Source organism: Mesoplodon densirostris, chromosome 13 (genome assembly GCF_025265405.1).
Source record: "Mesoplodon densirostris isolate mMesDen1 chromosome 13, mMesDen1 primary haplotype, whole genome shotgun sequence".
In the NCBI taxonomy this organism is placed as follows: domain Eukaryota; kingdom Metazoa; phylum Chordata; class Mammalia; order Artiodactyla; family Ziphiidae; genus Mesoplodon; species Mesoplodon densirostris.
The window spans coordinates 28,348,691-28,365,085 of NC_082673.1; the positions used below are offsets into that span (position 1 = coordinate 28,348,691).

Sequence of the window (16,395 nt, forward strand, 5' to 3'; positions counted from 1 at the left end):
CAGAGAGCTCGGAGCCTCGTGGCTGCCCAGGGACCGGGGACCCGGGCCGCGGGCCGAGGGAGTCGGGCGTTGGGAGAGGAGCTCTTGAACCTGGCCGAGCGCCCGCCGGGAGGGCGTTCTCCCCGCCCCCGGAGGCTCTCCAGCCCGGCCCGCCCCGAGCGCGGGGAGATCACCTCCGCCTGTCACCTCCTCCCCGCGTCGCCCAGGTCCACCCGGGGCCCCCTCCCCCGGGCCGCCCCCAAGCACGAAGTTGGCGGGAGCCTTATAAAAGCCGGCGACGGCGCGACCCGCGGACACACGTTGCAGGGGCCAGAGCAGCCGCCGCTTAGATCCGCGCCAACTCTTCAGCCCGGACCTACGGCGCGACCATGTCCCATCACTGGGGATACGGCAAGCACAACGGTGAGTGCGGGCGGCGGGCGGCGCGGCGCGGCGCCCGGGGCCCCGGTACCCGCAGCGCCCGCACCTACTGTTTACCGCTGCCGTCCGGAGCACCCGAGGCTCAGATGAGCCTCCGGCGCCCGCCCCGCCCGCAGCTCCCAGGAGCGGGATGCCCCCAGCGCAGAGCCCGAGACCACTGTCGAGGAATCCCTGCGTCCCGCTGCGGCGCGCAGGGCCCGGGGAACGGGGTGCGCAGCCGCAGCCGCGGGACCCACGGAAAGCCACTCCAGGGTCACGAGCCGGAGACCATCCTATCCCGACCCAGGAATAAACTAGGAAGGGGTGTAAGGAAACATTTTAGTTGTTGATCGCAGAGAAATTAGGGAACCCCCTCCCCCCCCCCCCCCCGCAACTTCATCCTCAGCACCACCTGTGGCTAAGACTCTCAGCACGAACTGTTCCGGGGCATTTTCTTGGGCTGGTCTGGATCCTTTGCGCTGATTTCTGAGTTTTCCTTTCATCTCTCGACTTCTTATGTTCCGAGGTCACCAGGAACCCGGCTTTATCGGGGCCGCAGATCTGGGTTCTCCCAGGCCAGCAAACGCAAGGGAAAGATGTGTCTGGCGCATCTTTGAACATCTTTAGGGGTTTGGGGATCCCCAGGTCATGGGGATCCTGACCATTAAAGGAGGGGTGCCCGGGCCTGAGCAGTTGACTCTGTCCTTACATCTAGTCCGAGGACTCGAGGAAGGAATTCCGATCTGCTGGAGTGTCCTAAGTGAGCTTGCATATCCCAAATCCTAATCACAAACCCCGTGTCAGTTGCTCAATTTCAGTAAAAGGAGCATAAACATGGCTAATATTTATATGGCGCTCACTACTTGTTCTAAAAGCTTTCCATGTATTGATTCTAATTCTCACACCAACCTTTATAAGCTAGATGTTATTATTACCCCCTAATACAAATGAGAAAACTGAGGCACAGATTAAATGTTTTCCCAAAGGTTATTCAGCTGTTTGGTGGTGCCGCCAAAACTGGAGCTGAGCAGTTTGGCTCCAGAGTCATTGCCCTTTTCTAGGGGTCTGTATGTGCCCTTCCCCACATTGGGGGGTTCACATGTCTGTTCTCAAACCCAGGACCCGAGCAATGGCATAAGGACTTCCCCATCGCCAAGGGAGAGCGCCAGTCCCCTGTTGACATCCACACCCAGGCAGCCGTTCATGATCCTACCCTGAAGCCTCTGTCTCTTCGCTATGAGCAAGCGACTTCCCGGAGAATTATCAACAATGGTCACTCTTTCAACGTGGAGTTTGATGACTCCCAGGACAAAGCAGGTCAGTGTTTAAAAAATAACTTGTGCATTTCAGCCAGTAGCTGTTTTCCCAGCTTAACAGGAGCAGCAGCAGGACCCCTGTAATACTACACTCTGATAATCTTCATTAAGTTGCAGTCTTTGAGGAGTAGGCTAATTACTTTGAAGTGGCAGGGGCTGTCTCTCCCTGTAAAATTCCTGGTTTCTATGTAGGGCATTGAATAACTGTGATATGCCTGGGAAAAGTCACAAAAGGCAAGGTGCCCTGGCAACAGAGATCAGCAAAGATGAGATTTGCAAAAAGTGAACTTTTAAGACTCTTTCTAAAATATTTGTTTCCCAGAATTGATGCTTATCCAAGAAAAAGCATATCCTAGGGTGATCTGCAAAGTAGCAGTGAGAAGAGTGATGAAAATCTAATACTTTAAAATCCTGAAATTCTTGGAAACATTGTATTTACAAATATTTTCTCAGCATTGGGCTAGTGTGATAAAGGTGGCTGTGTATCTTGGTATCCACCCAGAAATTCATTCCACAAAGGAAAATATTTTAGAGTTGGTTGGACATACCTGGTCCATTACTGACAAAACCAATTACCATAATTTATTTGTAGTGAGGCTGTTTACAGAATGCCCTTTGAATTGTTCTTTTTTTCTTGCTTAGAAATAGGAGAACAATCCCCTTGATTTCGTTGCCAGTGTCCTATTTTCCTGAGTGCTTTCCTCTGAAGGACACTGAGTGAATGGAGCTACAAACACATTATGTGTGGTGGTGTGGGAGTCTGGGAGGCAGGGAGTATTGGGGCAAAATGAGGGAAGATAGAGACAACATTCAATAATGCTGTCAGAATGTTGGAGTGATGACCTATAGTACTCACATGGTATATAAATGTAATTATAGTCATTACAATAGAGTTGACTATTCTCTTTCAGTAGCTATCCAAAGTATTCAGTACAGTTTTGAAAAAAATTCTTCCTTCCTCCCCTCTTGGGAGTGATAGTAACTTAACCTAAGTTTTTGTTTTCTTAACCATAAAATTGAAGTAGCAGTAGTATCTATTGCAGAGGAAGGATTGAATGGGACAGACATATAAATTAAAACCTGGTGCCTGGCACCTAACAATTCCTCAATAAATGACCATTGCTCTTGTCGGGTCTACACACCATTTGACTGCCTTTATTAGGAAATTGTTGTAGCTATTGCATCTCTGATAAGTTTTTTGAATTAAGTTTTTAATTAGCTTTAAAATTACTTCCCATCACTTGATGGTATTTTAAAATCTTGCTTTTATATTGTCCCAAACATGCCATTTATTATATTAAACTATGTACTGATTTTATATATGACATTATTACATAGTAATATGTCTTACCATGAATATGTCAAGTTCTGATGGATTTCTACATAAGCAGGAACTGATGAGAGCTAGCCACCTTTGTCTAACTACTTCTGGTGAATAACACATATATTACTAAAGCAACTGGCCATGTTTAGATTGTGAAACAGATGAAAATCAAGTGGTTCAGATAGAGGCTCAAACCCATGTCTTTAGAGACAGAGGTATTATTCACCTAGTTTTTATGCAAAAAAAAAATTCTTACGAATACCACTTATATGTAAGACAAGCTAGGCATCTTGAGGGCAGGATGGAGTCCTGGTCCCTCTCCTGCATCCCCAGAGGCCATGATGGCAATACCTCAACTAGAAAGACATAGAAATAATAGATGCTGACAGTCACTTTGATAAGTGCAACAAGGAAGTATTCCAAGGAAATATGGAAAGCAGGTTTGGAGTTGGCCTGAGCAAGTCAGAAAAGACTTTTCAGGGTGAATAAAGTTTGTGGTTGAAGGATGAGGCTTGAAGGATTTCAGTGTCTTGGAGCAGACTCCAGGCAAAAGGAAGTAGGAAACATGGGGGACTTGAGAGAGCCAGGCAAGAGGTACAGTAAAAACAAGAGGAGTGAATGTTAGAAAGACTTGTTCTCCTTTAAATATAAAAGACTCCTTTGTACTTTTGCCCATACCTCTTCAACATTTGCAGTTGTTTTGATTAAACAAGGAAGCTTTTTTTTTTTTCTAGAATACAGAATATATTAAATGTTGATGTTAAGGGAAAACACATCTACAGGATAGAAAAAAGAAAACAAAGTGAAACAAAACCAATCATACCATGCAGAGAAACACCCTTTAGACTTTTTTTTTTAAGATCCTAGACTCTCAAGTTAGAACAAATGGTAGAGATACTCTAGTCAAACCCACTTAAAATAAACATGAAGAAACAGAACACTCAAGAGTTTGTTACTTGCTAATCATCTCCTTCTTAGTTTGTTGGAATGAGACTAAATGGCAACCACTTAAAAACAGAAATTGAATAAGAATCTTTGAAGGACCATCATAGTTAATATTTAGTGTGTTTGTACTTGTACCATGTTTTTAAAAACTCATATACTTGGGCTTCCATCGTGGTGCAGTGGTTGAGAGTCCACCTGCTGATGCAGGCGGACACGGGTTCATGCCCCGGCCCGGGAAGATTCCACATGCCCTGGAGCAGCTGGGCCCATGAGCCATGGCCACTGAGCCTGCGTGTCCGGAGCCTGTGCTCCACAATGGGAGAGGCCACAGCAGTGAGAGGTGCACGTACCGCAAAAAACAAAACAAAAAAAACCTGATATACTTTTCTGTTCACTTAAGTCAAAAAACAATTTTTCATTTTGGTCATTCAGTTTTTTAAAATGGACAGTTTATCATCTCTTTTTGTTAGGAATTATTTTCATGGTGTTAACATTTTTAGATATCCTTTATTTTCTGTAGTTAAATGCTTCAGTTCATTTACTTCCCCCCTCCACCCCTAGGGAGATTTCAGTCTTCTAGAACTTCTCATAGACTCAGATTTTCAGATGTATCCTAAATGTTATCTTATACCCAAACTTAAATACTTGGGTGTAAGGAACTGAACTGGGAGAATTTATTGCTATGTTTAAGCTTGAGAGAAATCTTTTTAAATGTGGAATTAATAGGCTTTAACTAGAAGCTTGAGTTAAAGCTCTCATCAATCTTCTAAATTCCTTTAAAAACAAACCACCTTAAATTAATGAAAAATTGTTAATCCTGTTAGGTTTTTTTTTTTAATTATTAAAAAATAAATCTTCCTGCTTGAGATCTTTTATTACATGGTTCATCTGCGATAAAAGAATAGTAGTCAAATTGTTAACTCCTGCTAACTTATTAACTTTTATTAATGAGTTTAAAACTCTCCTGCTTTGTAGCAAAGTTAGAGGCAAATATCATTGAAAAACCAATGCTCAAATTATTGGGCCAACCCATATACAACTCTCACATCATTTCTGCTTTTAGAAATTGGAATATTTTTATCCGTTTTTATTATTTCAAGAAAGAGAAGGAAGGAAGCTGAGTTCACCTGTGCTCATTTCAAGCAGATCATTGTTTATATGATATAATGGATCGTCATACAAGAGTCCTGCTTGATTTTCAGGGACTTGCTTTTGAAGCTTTAACATTTTCCTTTTACAAACAATTATAAATTAAAGGAAACAGAACAACAAAAAATGGAAGGGCTTATCCTGCATACTGCTAACGGTGTGAGCAGAACCCTAAGCTTCTATAAAACTGACAAAAGCATTCTAGACACTGTATTTAATTATGTTCATGTCAAAGAGTTACTTTTTTTTTACTCTCGTACAATTGCCATAAACCTGAAACTGAAAATTTCTGTTCTCTTGAATCTTAATTGTGCTTACACAAGTGAAAGTGACAGCTAAACATTTCACTACATAAAAAGAAATGGAATGTGGGTGTCTATTTCTCAGATTTTTCTACACTGACCTTTGTTTTTTTAACCTTAGTAGGTAGCCCTAGGATTATTGACCACTGCCGAAAAACCAAAACCGATTTAATAAATTTCAAATTATTCATAGAGAAAATTATTCACCTGCTAGAAATGTGTTTTTAGTAGACTTATTCATTTACTTCATTAATAGGAAATTCCTTAAATTTTAGTTTTAAACTAAGGATTATTGGGAGTAGTTTATTTGCATTTTGGAGTTAAGAGAGATGATTGACATTCACTAAGGTCTTTAGTTTGTTATTTGGATGCGTCTTATATTAAGTAATAATAAAGTGATTAAGAAGGAAAAACATTTTTAACATTAAATTTTTAATTTGTATAAGTATCTAATTTATTTCAATATTACTGGAATGAATCTCTTTTCACAAGTAATGTATAATTTACATAAGTAATATGTATAGGAAGACAGATTATAATATTACATTTAGTGCTTATTTTGTGTTATATATATAGTATGTATAATTGATGGAATATCATAAAAGTTAAAATCTTCTGGGGCTCTTGGTTTTGAGATTTGGATTTAAATTAACTTTGGATGAGTCTTGGACAAGACGTTGAGTCTTTGAGTAGAAAACCCCATTTACGTATCTCTATCACTTGTGGAAAACAGTTCTGTGGTACAAGAGGTGATTGACTCTTCAGAGCCCCACTAACAGATTTTACAGAGAAAAAAAAATTTTTTTTAAGAATATCAGCAATTTCTGATATTCTTTAAAATTATTTTTGCATTAGAAAAATAGGTTTTATTTTAAACTGGGGTAGTTTAGAAAATGGCTTAGAGCAATCAAATTAAGTAAAAAAATAAGTAGATCCAGAATATTGCATAAGCTCCATCTTTAACCTTGTCTTTCCTATTTCTCAAATAAAAAGATGTATGCTACCTTTATTAGAGTTTATGTCAATTTATTATTATAACAATGTTTTGAGGGATTTCCTTGACTAAACTCCATGCTAAGAATTTGCTGAGGAATGACCAATTAGTTGAAGAAGACCAGAAATGTTGCTTTTTGTAGCAATTAAACTTCAAGAATTTAATACTTTTCCTAATTACAGTGGGCTTCTAATCTACATAGCAACATAGTCTTATTTTAACAGGAGTTCAAACAGGTATCTGGGAATAATAGATTAGCCCTGAAAGTGTTTAATCTTTGAATTTAGAGTGTTTCTTCTTTTTTTTTTTTTTAGTATTAGAAAGCCTTATTTAATAAAAGCTCATATACTCTTGCCTAATTCTAAATCTTTTCTGAAATAAGATCAGTTATCTCAGATACTTATTACGGTTTTATTTAACTAATTTTGCCACCTCGTAGAATTAATGATATTACAAATGGTTTTTATGATCAGCCAGTTAGTTAGTAGTTTAAAAAAGTTATTATAAAGGAATTAATTTTGGTATCAGTTTACCTTATAAACATGTATTTTGTTTTAAGAGTATATATAATTATGAAAAATGGGAATTCCTTCATTTTGGAAAAAGTCTATTTTGGGGATATAAGGATAATTCTTTATCAGATTTAGAAAAACACTTCTACAATAAAAGTTGTTTTTAAGTTTCAAGCGATGTGATATTATCAGAATACATCCAAATTCATGTTTCTTAATAGATCTGTAATGTAATACCATTTATAATTTGTTCTCTCGCTCTCTTTTTTTTTTTTTTTTTAATTCTTTTCTTCTCCTGGCCTATTGTAAGGCAGATCTGGCATCCAGAGGTTGTATCAGGAGCTATAGAAAGGCCCGACTGCTTAAGTATCTTCCAGCCAGCTTTATCTTTTCTTTGAATAGATGAATGGGTATTGCTACCATCTAAGCATATTTAGGTGAAGCGCGAACAAACTTTTTGTACAGACTTTGTCCCTTGGTTTTACAAAGCCAAAATTAGTTTGGGCTCATTACTCTGTGGAATTATAAACCAAAGCTAATAAAATACACTTATAACAAAAGGTGTTCTAATCCCAGTTCTAGAGAAATAAAATTGAAGTAGTAGAACTAAACTAATTTTAAAAGCTTTTATCAGTTAAGTCCCATTAATACATATAAATTAGGTAAAAGGCTTTTTGGAGGGAATGGGGGAAACAGTGATTTCTTACTATTTTAATCCTCTCTTAAGACACAGCTCATTAATTATCTACAGATAGACTATAGTCTAAGAATGTGATTTCTAATATGGATTTAAGTATAATAAAGTTACATTAATATCAGAACAGTAGAATCATGGGATGGTTATTAAAGTTAGAATTTCAAGAAAGCATTATGCACTGCATCTCACAGATGATCAGTCAATTCTTAGTGAAGTAGTAAATAATTGGAGGCATCCTTTCTACAGATGAGCAAATTAAGATCAGAAAGTCAAATAGAACATTTTAAAGGTATAAAGCTAATTAGTAGCAGGAACAATCTGCTGTGTAAGGAAAATTGTAAGCCTGTGTATGGAAAATTGATTTTATGTTGTTAAGCTCAAGGGAATGCTTATTGTTTCACAAATTCTGGTAAGAACTGGTATCAGAGGTTAGCAAGGCCGGCTGAAGGTCAGTCACTGGGCCGTGGCAGAGGAGAGATTCCTCAGCTTGCCGGTGTGCAGCAGACCAGCACTGGCGAGCAGCTGTGGGCACTTCCTCCCTGATTCACAGAGGAATTCATAGTTCCCCTGAAAATTTCCTCTCTCTGAACCTGAACCTGAACCTATGAGGAGGCCCCCAAAAAAATCTGGAAGAGAGGTGCCACTGTGCTCAGAAAACAGATGGGAAAAGCATCCATCCCTCAGTCAACACAAGTGAGGAAAAAATAAGACAGTTGAAATGATCCTCTTCAGCTCTGTAGACTAAACCTGAGTCTAGATTTAGTTTTCAGAGTGAAAATGTTGGTTCAGGCATAAATTTAGTACTACAAAATGGGATTAAAGATTGTAATATTCAGTAGTGTGTGTTTCACGTGCATATGTATGAGTGCGTGCGTATGTAAATGTGTGTGTGTGTGTATATATATATATATATATATATATATATATATATATATATATATATTTAATTTTAGTACTAGAAGGAGGACCCCTCACTGGCACCTACAGATTGGTTCAGTTTCACTTTCACTGGGGTTCATCTGATGAGCAAGGTTCTGAGCATACTGTGGATAAAAAGAAATATGCTGCAGAGGTAAGATACACTTTTTTTCTTTCAAAAGCTTAATTTTGTAAACTCAAACCACCTCTTTTACAAAGGACCTTCACATTTGCTTTTTATAACTTTTATTTGTGATATTACGATTAATGCTGCAAAACTTTCTCTAAGACCTCCATTTGCACAAAATTAATGAATTCAAATTGGAGGATCTGTTTTAATGGAAATCTAGAAATAAACCTGTCTTTCCTCAAAAGTATGCAACTCTTTGTCTTAGAGTTGTTGAAGGAATCACTTGATATTATGCCAATTAGAATTAAAATACAAGTTTAGATTTTAAATTATCCACATTTTCACTTTCTTTAGTAACCTCTAGCTGTGAAGAAAAGATTGCTAGATAACTGTGTAGGCTTTTATCATGTAAATCATTTGTTGTTTGTGGTTTTGTCTCCACTTTAGCTCCACTTGGTTCATTGGAACACCAAGTACGGGGAGTTTGGAAAAGCAGCTCAACAACCTGATGGACTGGCTGTTTTGGGTATTTTTCTGAAGGTTAGTTGTTGGCCCAATTCTTTTTATCCCCTGTTTTCAAAAAAAGATTAACCGGACAGAACATTCATAACAAATAGGACATTCTACAAAGAGCCTAGGAAATGCCTTTGGCTCTGAAGGCTTTTCAGGCTTATTTTCCTGTGTATCTGCTAGTAGCAGTAGAGATGGAGGTCAAAATTGCAGAGGTATTTCATAGGCACCATTTGGATGTAAATGTGAAGGGTATATACATGTGAAATGTGAAATGAGAAAGAGGCATATTTTGGATGAATACTAGTATTTTTTTTCATTCAACCTTAAGCTAGATAGTATTATTTTATGATAGTGCTAAATTAAGACCAAGTTTTGGAGAAGTGAAGCACAGTGACTCCATATTGGAGAATTCAGGCAACAAGAGTAGGACATACAGGTTGAGCTGCCCTCTGGATAGTTGTAAACCCAGTGGAGAAAGGTCTGGGCTGCAGATTCATGGTTCTGGAAATCCTGGGTCAAGGTGGAAGCTACAAATGTATATGAAATCATCCAAGGAAAGCATGAAGAAGGAGGATAAAACTGCTCAGCAAGCAACCCTAAGGAACTGCAAACTGTAAGGAAAGATGCTGATTAAATGACTAAAATTGAATACAGGAGTCAAGGGAGATTTGGGAGGCTGGAGAGCAGAAGGAAAGCCAAAAGAGGGGAGACTTTTTAAAAGGAGGGAAGACGATAGCGCAAAATCCTGCATGAAGCTTAAAGTAAGCACGTGAACAGTGCTCTTTGCTTTGGCAGTTGGAGATCACTGGTGACATTTGAGAAGGTAACTTCAGGGGAACTACAGGGGAAGAAGCAGAAGGAGGTTGTCAGTGAAAGAAGGGAGATCAAACTAAGACTGATGGGTGGCATGTAGCAAATGGTGGGTTTTGGTTCGCTATTTGGAGAAATTTTACCATAGAGCTGCCCTAATTAAAAGCTGGTGTAGTGCCAACTGGAATACACTATCTTGTCCCTTGTCTCTTTCTATAGATTGGTGATGCTAAACCAGGCCTCCAGAGAGTCATTGATGTGCTGGATTCCATTAAAGCAAAGGTATAGTTGAATTTTTTGCCACCTGAATAAAGTACCTATTTTCCATATCCCACTCATTTTTGAAAATTCTTTTGCTCAAATTGAGTAGTCTCGGTTTGACGTGTGGTGCTTAGATAAGCAGTTAATAAAGGTAAAATATTGCTTATGTGTTTATTTAACTTATCTTTAACCCAAAGTTGATCCTAATGCTTGTATAATTTTAAGACTTGTATTTATTTAATCTTGCTTCCCATCATTTGAACATCCATATGCAAAAGTCAGAGAAAATCATGATTGCAAGGAGGCTGAAAGATCATCTGGTCAAATTATTGGCTCATTCATACAGCAGATATTTGCTGGGTACTTACTACATGCTGGTCACTTTGTTAATATAGGAAATACAGTGGTGAACATGACAAGTCAAGTCATGCTTTGTGGAGATTTATATTCTATGACCGCTTTGAATTCATGTTTAAATCTGCTCCACAGCACAGTTGTGCTGAGGTCATGGAGTATCTGCTTATAAATACTACCATCAGCAGTAGCAACCTGGCTTTATAAAACTCATCCTCAAATCGAAGCAGCATCTATCTTCTGAAATGCTCACCTGTTACCCTGAGCTTGACTCCCTTGATTCATACAGAATAAACCTGATCCTACAAGACTAATTCAAAAAGATATATTCACCCTCTCATTCACTGGAGCATTATTTACAATTGTCAAGACAGAAACAGCCTAAGCATCCAGTAACAAATAAATGTATAAAGAAAATGTGGTATATAGATAGATAGATATAATGGATTCAGCCATAAAAAAAAAATGAAATCATGACATTTGTGACAACGTGGATGGACCTTGAGGGCATTAGGCTAAGTGAGATAAGTCAAAGGAAGAAAGACAAATACCATATGAACTCATATGTGGAATCTAAATAAATAAGCAAAACAAAACAAGCAAACAAACAAAAAAACAACTCAAAAATACAGAGAATAGATTGGTGGTTGCCAGAGGTGGGGGTGAGGCCAAAATGGATGAAAGGGGTCAAAAGGTACAAATTTTCGGTTATAAAATAAGTCGTGGGGATGACTTATAAATAAGTCAAAATAAGTACTATATTGTCTATAGTTAATAATACTGTATTGGCTATTTGAAAGTTGCTAGGAGTATATTTAAAAGTTCTTATCACAAGAAAAGAAAATTCTGCGACTATATATGTTGACAGATGTTGACTTATTGTGGGTGACCATTTCACAACATATTCAAATATTGAATGTTTACATTGTATTCCTGAAACTAATATAACATGTCAATTATACCTCAAAAAAAAAAAAAAAAAGAAACAAAGCAAAACCTAATCTTCCTTCCACTTGACCCTATTCTCTATCAGCCTTTTACCTACCCCCAGGCTAATTATCTTTAGTCCCCTTTAACTAGTCTTACATGACAGTTGTCTCTTTGCAGCAAACTTGTCACTCTTCCAGTAACTCTTTCCTGTTGCTTCTGTTGCTCTAAAAGCAAGGTGTCCAGAACTGAATACAGTTCTTCAGTTCTGACTGAGCCATCAAATAGGACAGCAAGACAAATACCTCCTCATCAAGGATACTATATATTTTCTGTTACAGCAACCTAAAATTGCATCATTTCAGTGGCAGCAATTTCACTTTAAATACTGGCTATGATCATTTAATGACTTAAAGAAAAATATAAGGGATTATTTTAGAGCAGGGGTCCCCAAGTCCCGGGCCACAGACAAGTACAGGTCCGTGGCCTGTTAGGAACTGGGCTGCACAGCAGGAGGTGAGTGGTGGGCAAGTAAGCAAAGCTTCATCTGTATTTATAGCCGCTCCCCATCGCTCACATTACCGCCTGAGCTCCACCTCCTGTCAGATCAGCGACGACATTAAATTCTCATAGGAGCTCGAACCCTACTGTGAACTGCATATGCGAGGGATCTAGGTTGCACGCTCGTTATGAGAATCTAATGCCTGATGATCTGAGGTGGAGCTGAGGCAGTGACGCTAGCACCGGGGACTGGCTGCAAATACAGATTATCATCAGCAGAGAGGTTTGACTGCACAGAGACCATAATAAATCAATTGCTTGCAGACTCATATCAAAACCCTATCATTCGGGCTTCCCTGGTGGCGCAGTGGTTGAGAGTTTGCCTGACGATTCAGGGGACACGGGTTCGTGCCCTGGTCCAGGAAGATCCTACATGCCGCAGAGCAGCTAGGCCCGCAAGCCATGGCCATTGAGCCTGCGCATCCGGAGCCTATGCTCCGCAACGGGAGAGGCCACAACAGTGAGAGGCCCGCGTACCGCAAAAACAAAACAAAACAAAACAAAAAAACACAAACAAAAAAAACCTATCAGTGAGTGTCAAGTGAAAACAAGCTCAGGGCTCCCACTGATTCTGCATTATGGTGAGTTGTATAGTTATTTCATTATATATTACAATGTAATAAAGAAATAAAGTGCACAGTAAATGTAATGCGCTTGAATTGTCCCCAAACCATTCCACCCCCTCCCCTGGTCCGTGGAAAAATTGTCTTCCACGAAACCAGCCAAAAAGGTTGGGTACCTCTGTTTTAGAGGACAAGGTGAGAAAATGGATAGGTGAAATTAAGAGTCAGGTTCTCTTGCTCATATCTGCCAATCTAAATTTCCATGTCAAATGTCTTCTGTTAATTTGTTTTATTCTGCTTTCTGGTGAACATGGAACATGGAACTTCTGGTGAACATGGAACTTCTCTCTAAAAAAATTGAAAGTTTTCTGGGTACCAGAGGGGAATATTTCTGTTTCCTATTCTCCTGCCTGCCCACTACTCTGATCATGTGACACTTTTAACATGTGTATTTCCTTGTTCCAGGGTAAGAGCGCCGACTTCACTAACTTCGATCCTCGTGGCCTCCTTCCTGAAAGCTTGGACTACTGGACCTACCCCGGTTCACTGACCACCCCTCCTCTCCTGGAAAGTGTGACCTGGCTCGTGCTCAAAGAACCCATCTCTGTTAGCAGGGAGCAGGTCTGTTTGCTAAAGTCAGGTGGAGCATTTAGTCCAGGCAGAAGGACTTGGCCTTTGGAGTTAGACAGACCTGGGCTTTAATCCTCCTCCTGCTGCTTCTAGCTGTGCAACTAGTGCCAACAACAGTGCTTGGCATATATAATCAGCACTCAATAATTATTTTTTGTTGTTAACTATAAGCTTAGGCAGTTTTTTCTTTTTTACTCTAGAGTTGGATAAAATTGAAGATTACATGAGAAAAGTGTCTGTCACCTAATAAATGCTTTTTTCGTAAGCTATGAAGAAACTGAGGCTGGGAACAAAGAGATTTTATATTCAAGGGTGCATAGGTATGGGTGATAATTCCCGGCCTACTGCTCACTCACCTAAGAGCTTACTGCAGTTTATTTATGTCAGAATACATTTCTGGATCCTGACAAAGGCAAGAGTCATCCCTTAGAGAAAATATGTCTATTAAAAGTCACTCCAGGGCTTCCCTGGTGGCACAGTGGTTGAGAGTCCACCTGCCGATGCAGGGGACACGGGTTCGTGTCCCGGTCCAGGAGGATCCCACATGCCACGGAGTGGCTGGGCCCGTGAGTCATGGCCGCTGAGCCTGCACGTCCGGAGCCTGTGCTCCGCAACGGGAGAGGCCACAACAGTGAGGGGCCCACGTACCGCAAAAAAAAAAAGTCACTCCAGATTGCTTTAGCAGCTCAGACCAGAAACACATGTCCTATACAATGTAGTTTATGCTGTTTGACTGATCAGTGCACTGCAGTGACAATGGTTGTGCATGTTACAGTAGTTGGCTTACATGAAGTTGACTTCCTGGGGGGTGATCGAAGGATCATTAGTGGACCAAAGAGATCAGGTTCAAGGCTATTGATTCATGGGCAACTACATGACTTCCCAAACCACCCTTCTTCATTTAGATCAAGTCATGTTTAAGGAAAGGGAAGTGCCACTTTGCAAAAACAACCTCAGAGAAGAAAAAAACTGGTTGAGGGCTGCCTATGTCACATCACTGTGCCAGGAACTGACACAAGTTTAAAAGGGAATCAAAATTAACAAATGATAAGGATTTGAAATCCCAGCTTGGGCAGATTCATTCCTGTGTTTCTATAAATTTAAGAAGAGATGTCAGCCCAATATTCAGCCCCGGAATTTGAAGATCCTGAATCACTTCATCTAATTGTACAGATGCTGTCGTTTATCTTCCCTGGGGTAGAAAACCAAACCTCAATTGGGATCTAGAATTGTTATTATTACTTTACATCTCAGAATTATTTTATAGGCTTTTGATGTTTGATTATAGAATTAAAAGAGGAAAAAAAACAAGCTCACCAAAAATTTCCTTTCAAATGACAGCAAGATTTTGTGTGTATTTTATAGAAATTGATTTGTTGTATACATGCATATATATGTGATCTATATGTGATTATATATCTATTGGGAATCAAATTAAATTTTGAACATTGCAACATGGAACTGTGAATATTGGGGAATGTATTTCAAGATTTAATACAAACACATAATTGAATACTCCTGTGAAACTTTTATTTTTAATTTTTTCATCTTTGATTTTGTCTTTTAGATATCAAAATTCTGTACCCTTAACTTCAACGCAGAGGGCGAACCTGAACACCTGATGGTGAACAACTGGCGCCCGACTCAACCACTGAAAAACAGACAAATCAAAGCTTCCTTCAAATAAGATGGTCCCAGAGCCAGTGTCCAATGAAGAGTCTTTGGGTTTCCCTTTAGCTAAGCGCAAGTCTACCTTGGTGAATTGGACCCTGGCTGCTTTGTATCTATCTGGTTTTCTAGACCCTTCTAGACCTGACGTGCTTACTACTAAAATGTGAAAACCTAGACCAATTATCAGGCTTGACAGAATTGCTGTGACTGGTGCTTTGCTTATGGTAGTAGCCTTTTTGTAACAGAGAATAATATAAGGAGTAGGAGAAAAGTACCTTGATTTTGTTCATAGCACGTGGGCTAATGAGCACTCACAATTGTTCACTAAAATGTTATTTTTAAAACATAAAAAAGTAGGATGATTGAATGCAAAGCCATATAATGAGACAAATTGAGCTGTGTAATATAAATCAGGTAAAATAGTCATGATCCTATGTAATGTAAATCAGATAAAATAAATGTTTGTGGTTCCAATATGGTAAATTAAAGAAAAATTTTAAATTCATATATATTTGTAGCAATGTTATCTTAAATATGAATTATGTTGTAATCTAGTGACTTTTGAAATATAGGGATGTAAATGAAGTATTATCTGTAAAGATTGTTATAGTTGTGATACAGAGTATATTTCCATTCAAATAATATATCATAACTTAATAAATATTGTATTTTAGATATATTCTCTAATAAAATCTGGAATTCTATTTTGGGTTATTTTATTTTATGCTGGGCAGTGGGTAATAGTGGAGGAGCAAATGCATACTTTTATAATTCATATTAATTCACTGTTAATAATAAGCCATCATAATTGACTTTCTCATAATTGCTGGAGTCTCCATAAAAGGAAAACCCCTGTAGGTCATTTATTATTTGCCATGCACTGTTTTAAGTGATTTGTGAGCACTCACTCATGTGATCTCCATGAGGACTGATCCTACAAAGGAGAGAGGAAGTGGTGATATGAACAGCAGAAGGGGGGTGGGGGGATGTCCTGAATCAACACATGCTCCCTGGAAATACAATAAATAAAAATCCATTTTATTCAAAAAGGGAATCCAAGTGGTACCCAGAAGTAAAAGAGTCATTCGAATCTTAGGAAGGTAAATTACCCTATTACAGGTAGGAAGAAGAGTAGATAGATGAAATATCAATCTCCCACTACTATGGCTATTTTGGATCTAGCCCCATGCCAGGACCATGGATGTCTGGCTAATGAGTTATTATAGGAAGCCAAATTTAACACATAACTCAGGTTCCACACTTCGAGGAAAAAAACCTCTTTCTTAGCAGAAATAGCAAACTCTCTAAACTCACTCTCACCTGCTTTCCTAAAGAACTAAGCAGAGTTTTCTGCAGAAGAAAGATCACAGGCTTTGGAGTTTGATGATTTGTTTTGAATCCCAGCTCTTCTCAACCTCT

The 16,395-nt window shown here is 39.0% G+C and overlaps 1 protein-coding gene across 1 annotated transcript; it reads left to right on the forward strand.

Annotated features, from left to right (window-relative positions):
- The first annotated feature begins 276 nt into the window (after positions 1–276).
- On the forward strand, positions 277–15,487 carry CA2 (carbonic anhydrase 2). The gene is made up of 7 exons (XM_060115797.1): positions 277–402; positions 1,519–1,716; positions 8,592–8,710; positions 9,134–9,226; positions 10,229–10,291; positions 13,141–13,296; positions 14,873–15,487. Exons 1-7 carry the CDS (start codon positions 369–371, stop codon positions 14,990–14,992), a joined length of 783 nt encoding a protein of 260 aa, XP_059971780.1. The 5' UTR covers positions 277–368; the 3' UTR covers positions 14,993–15,487.
- Positions 15,488–16,395: the final 908 nt, after the last annotated feature.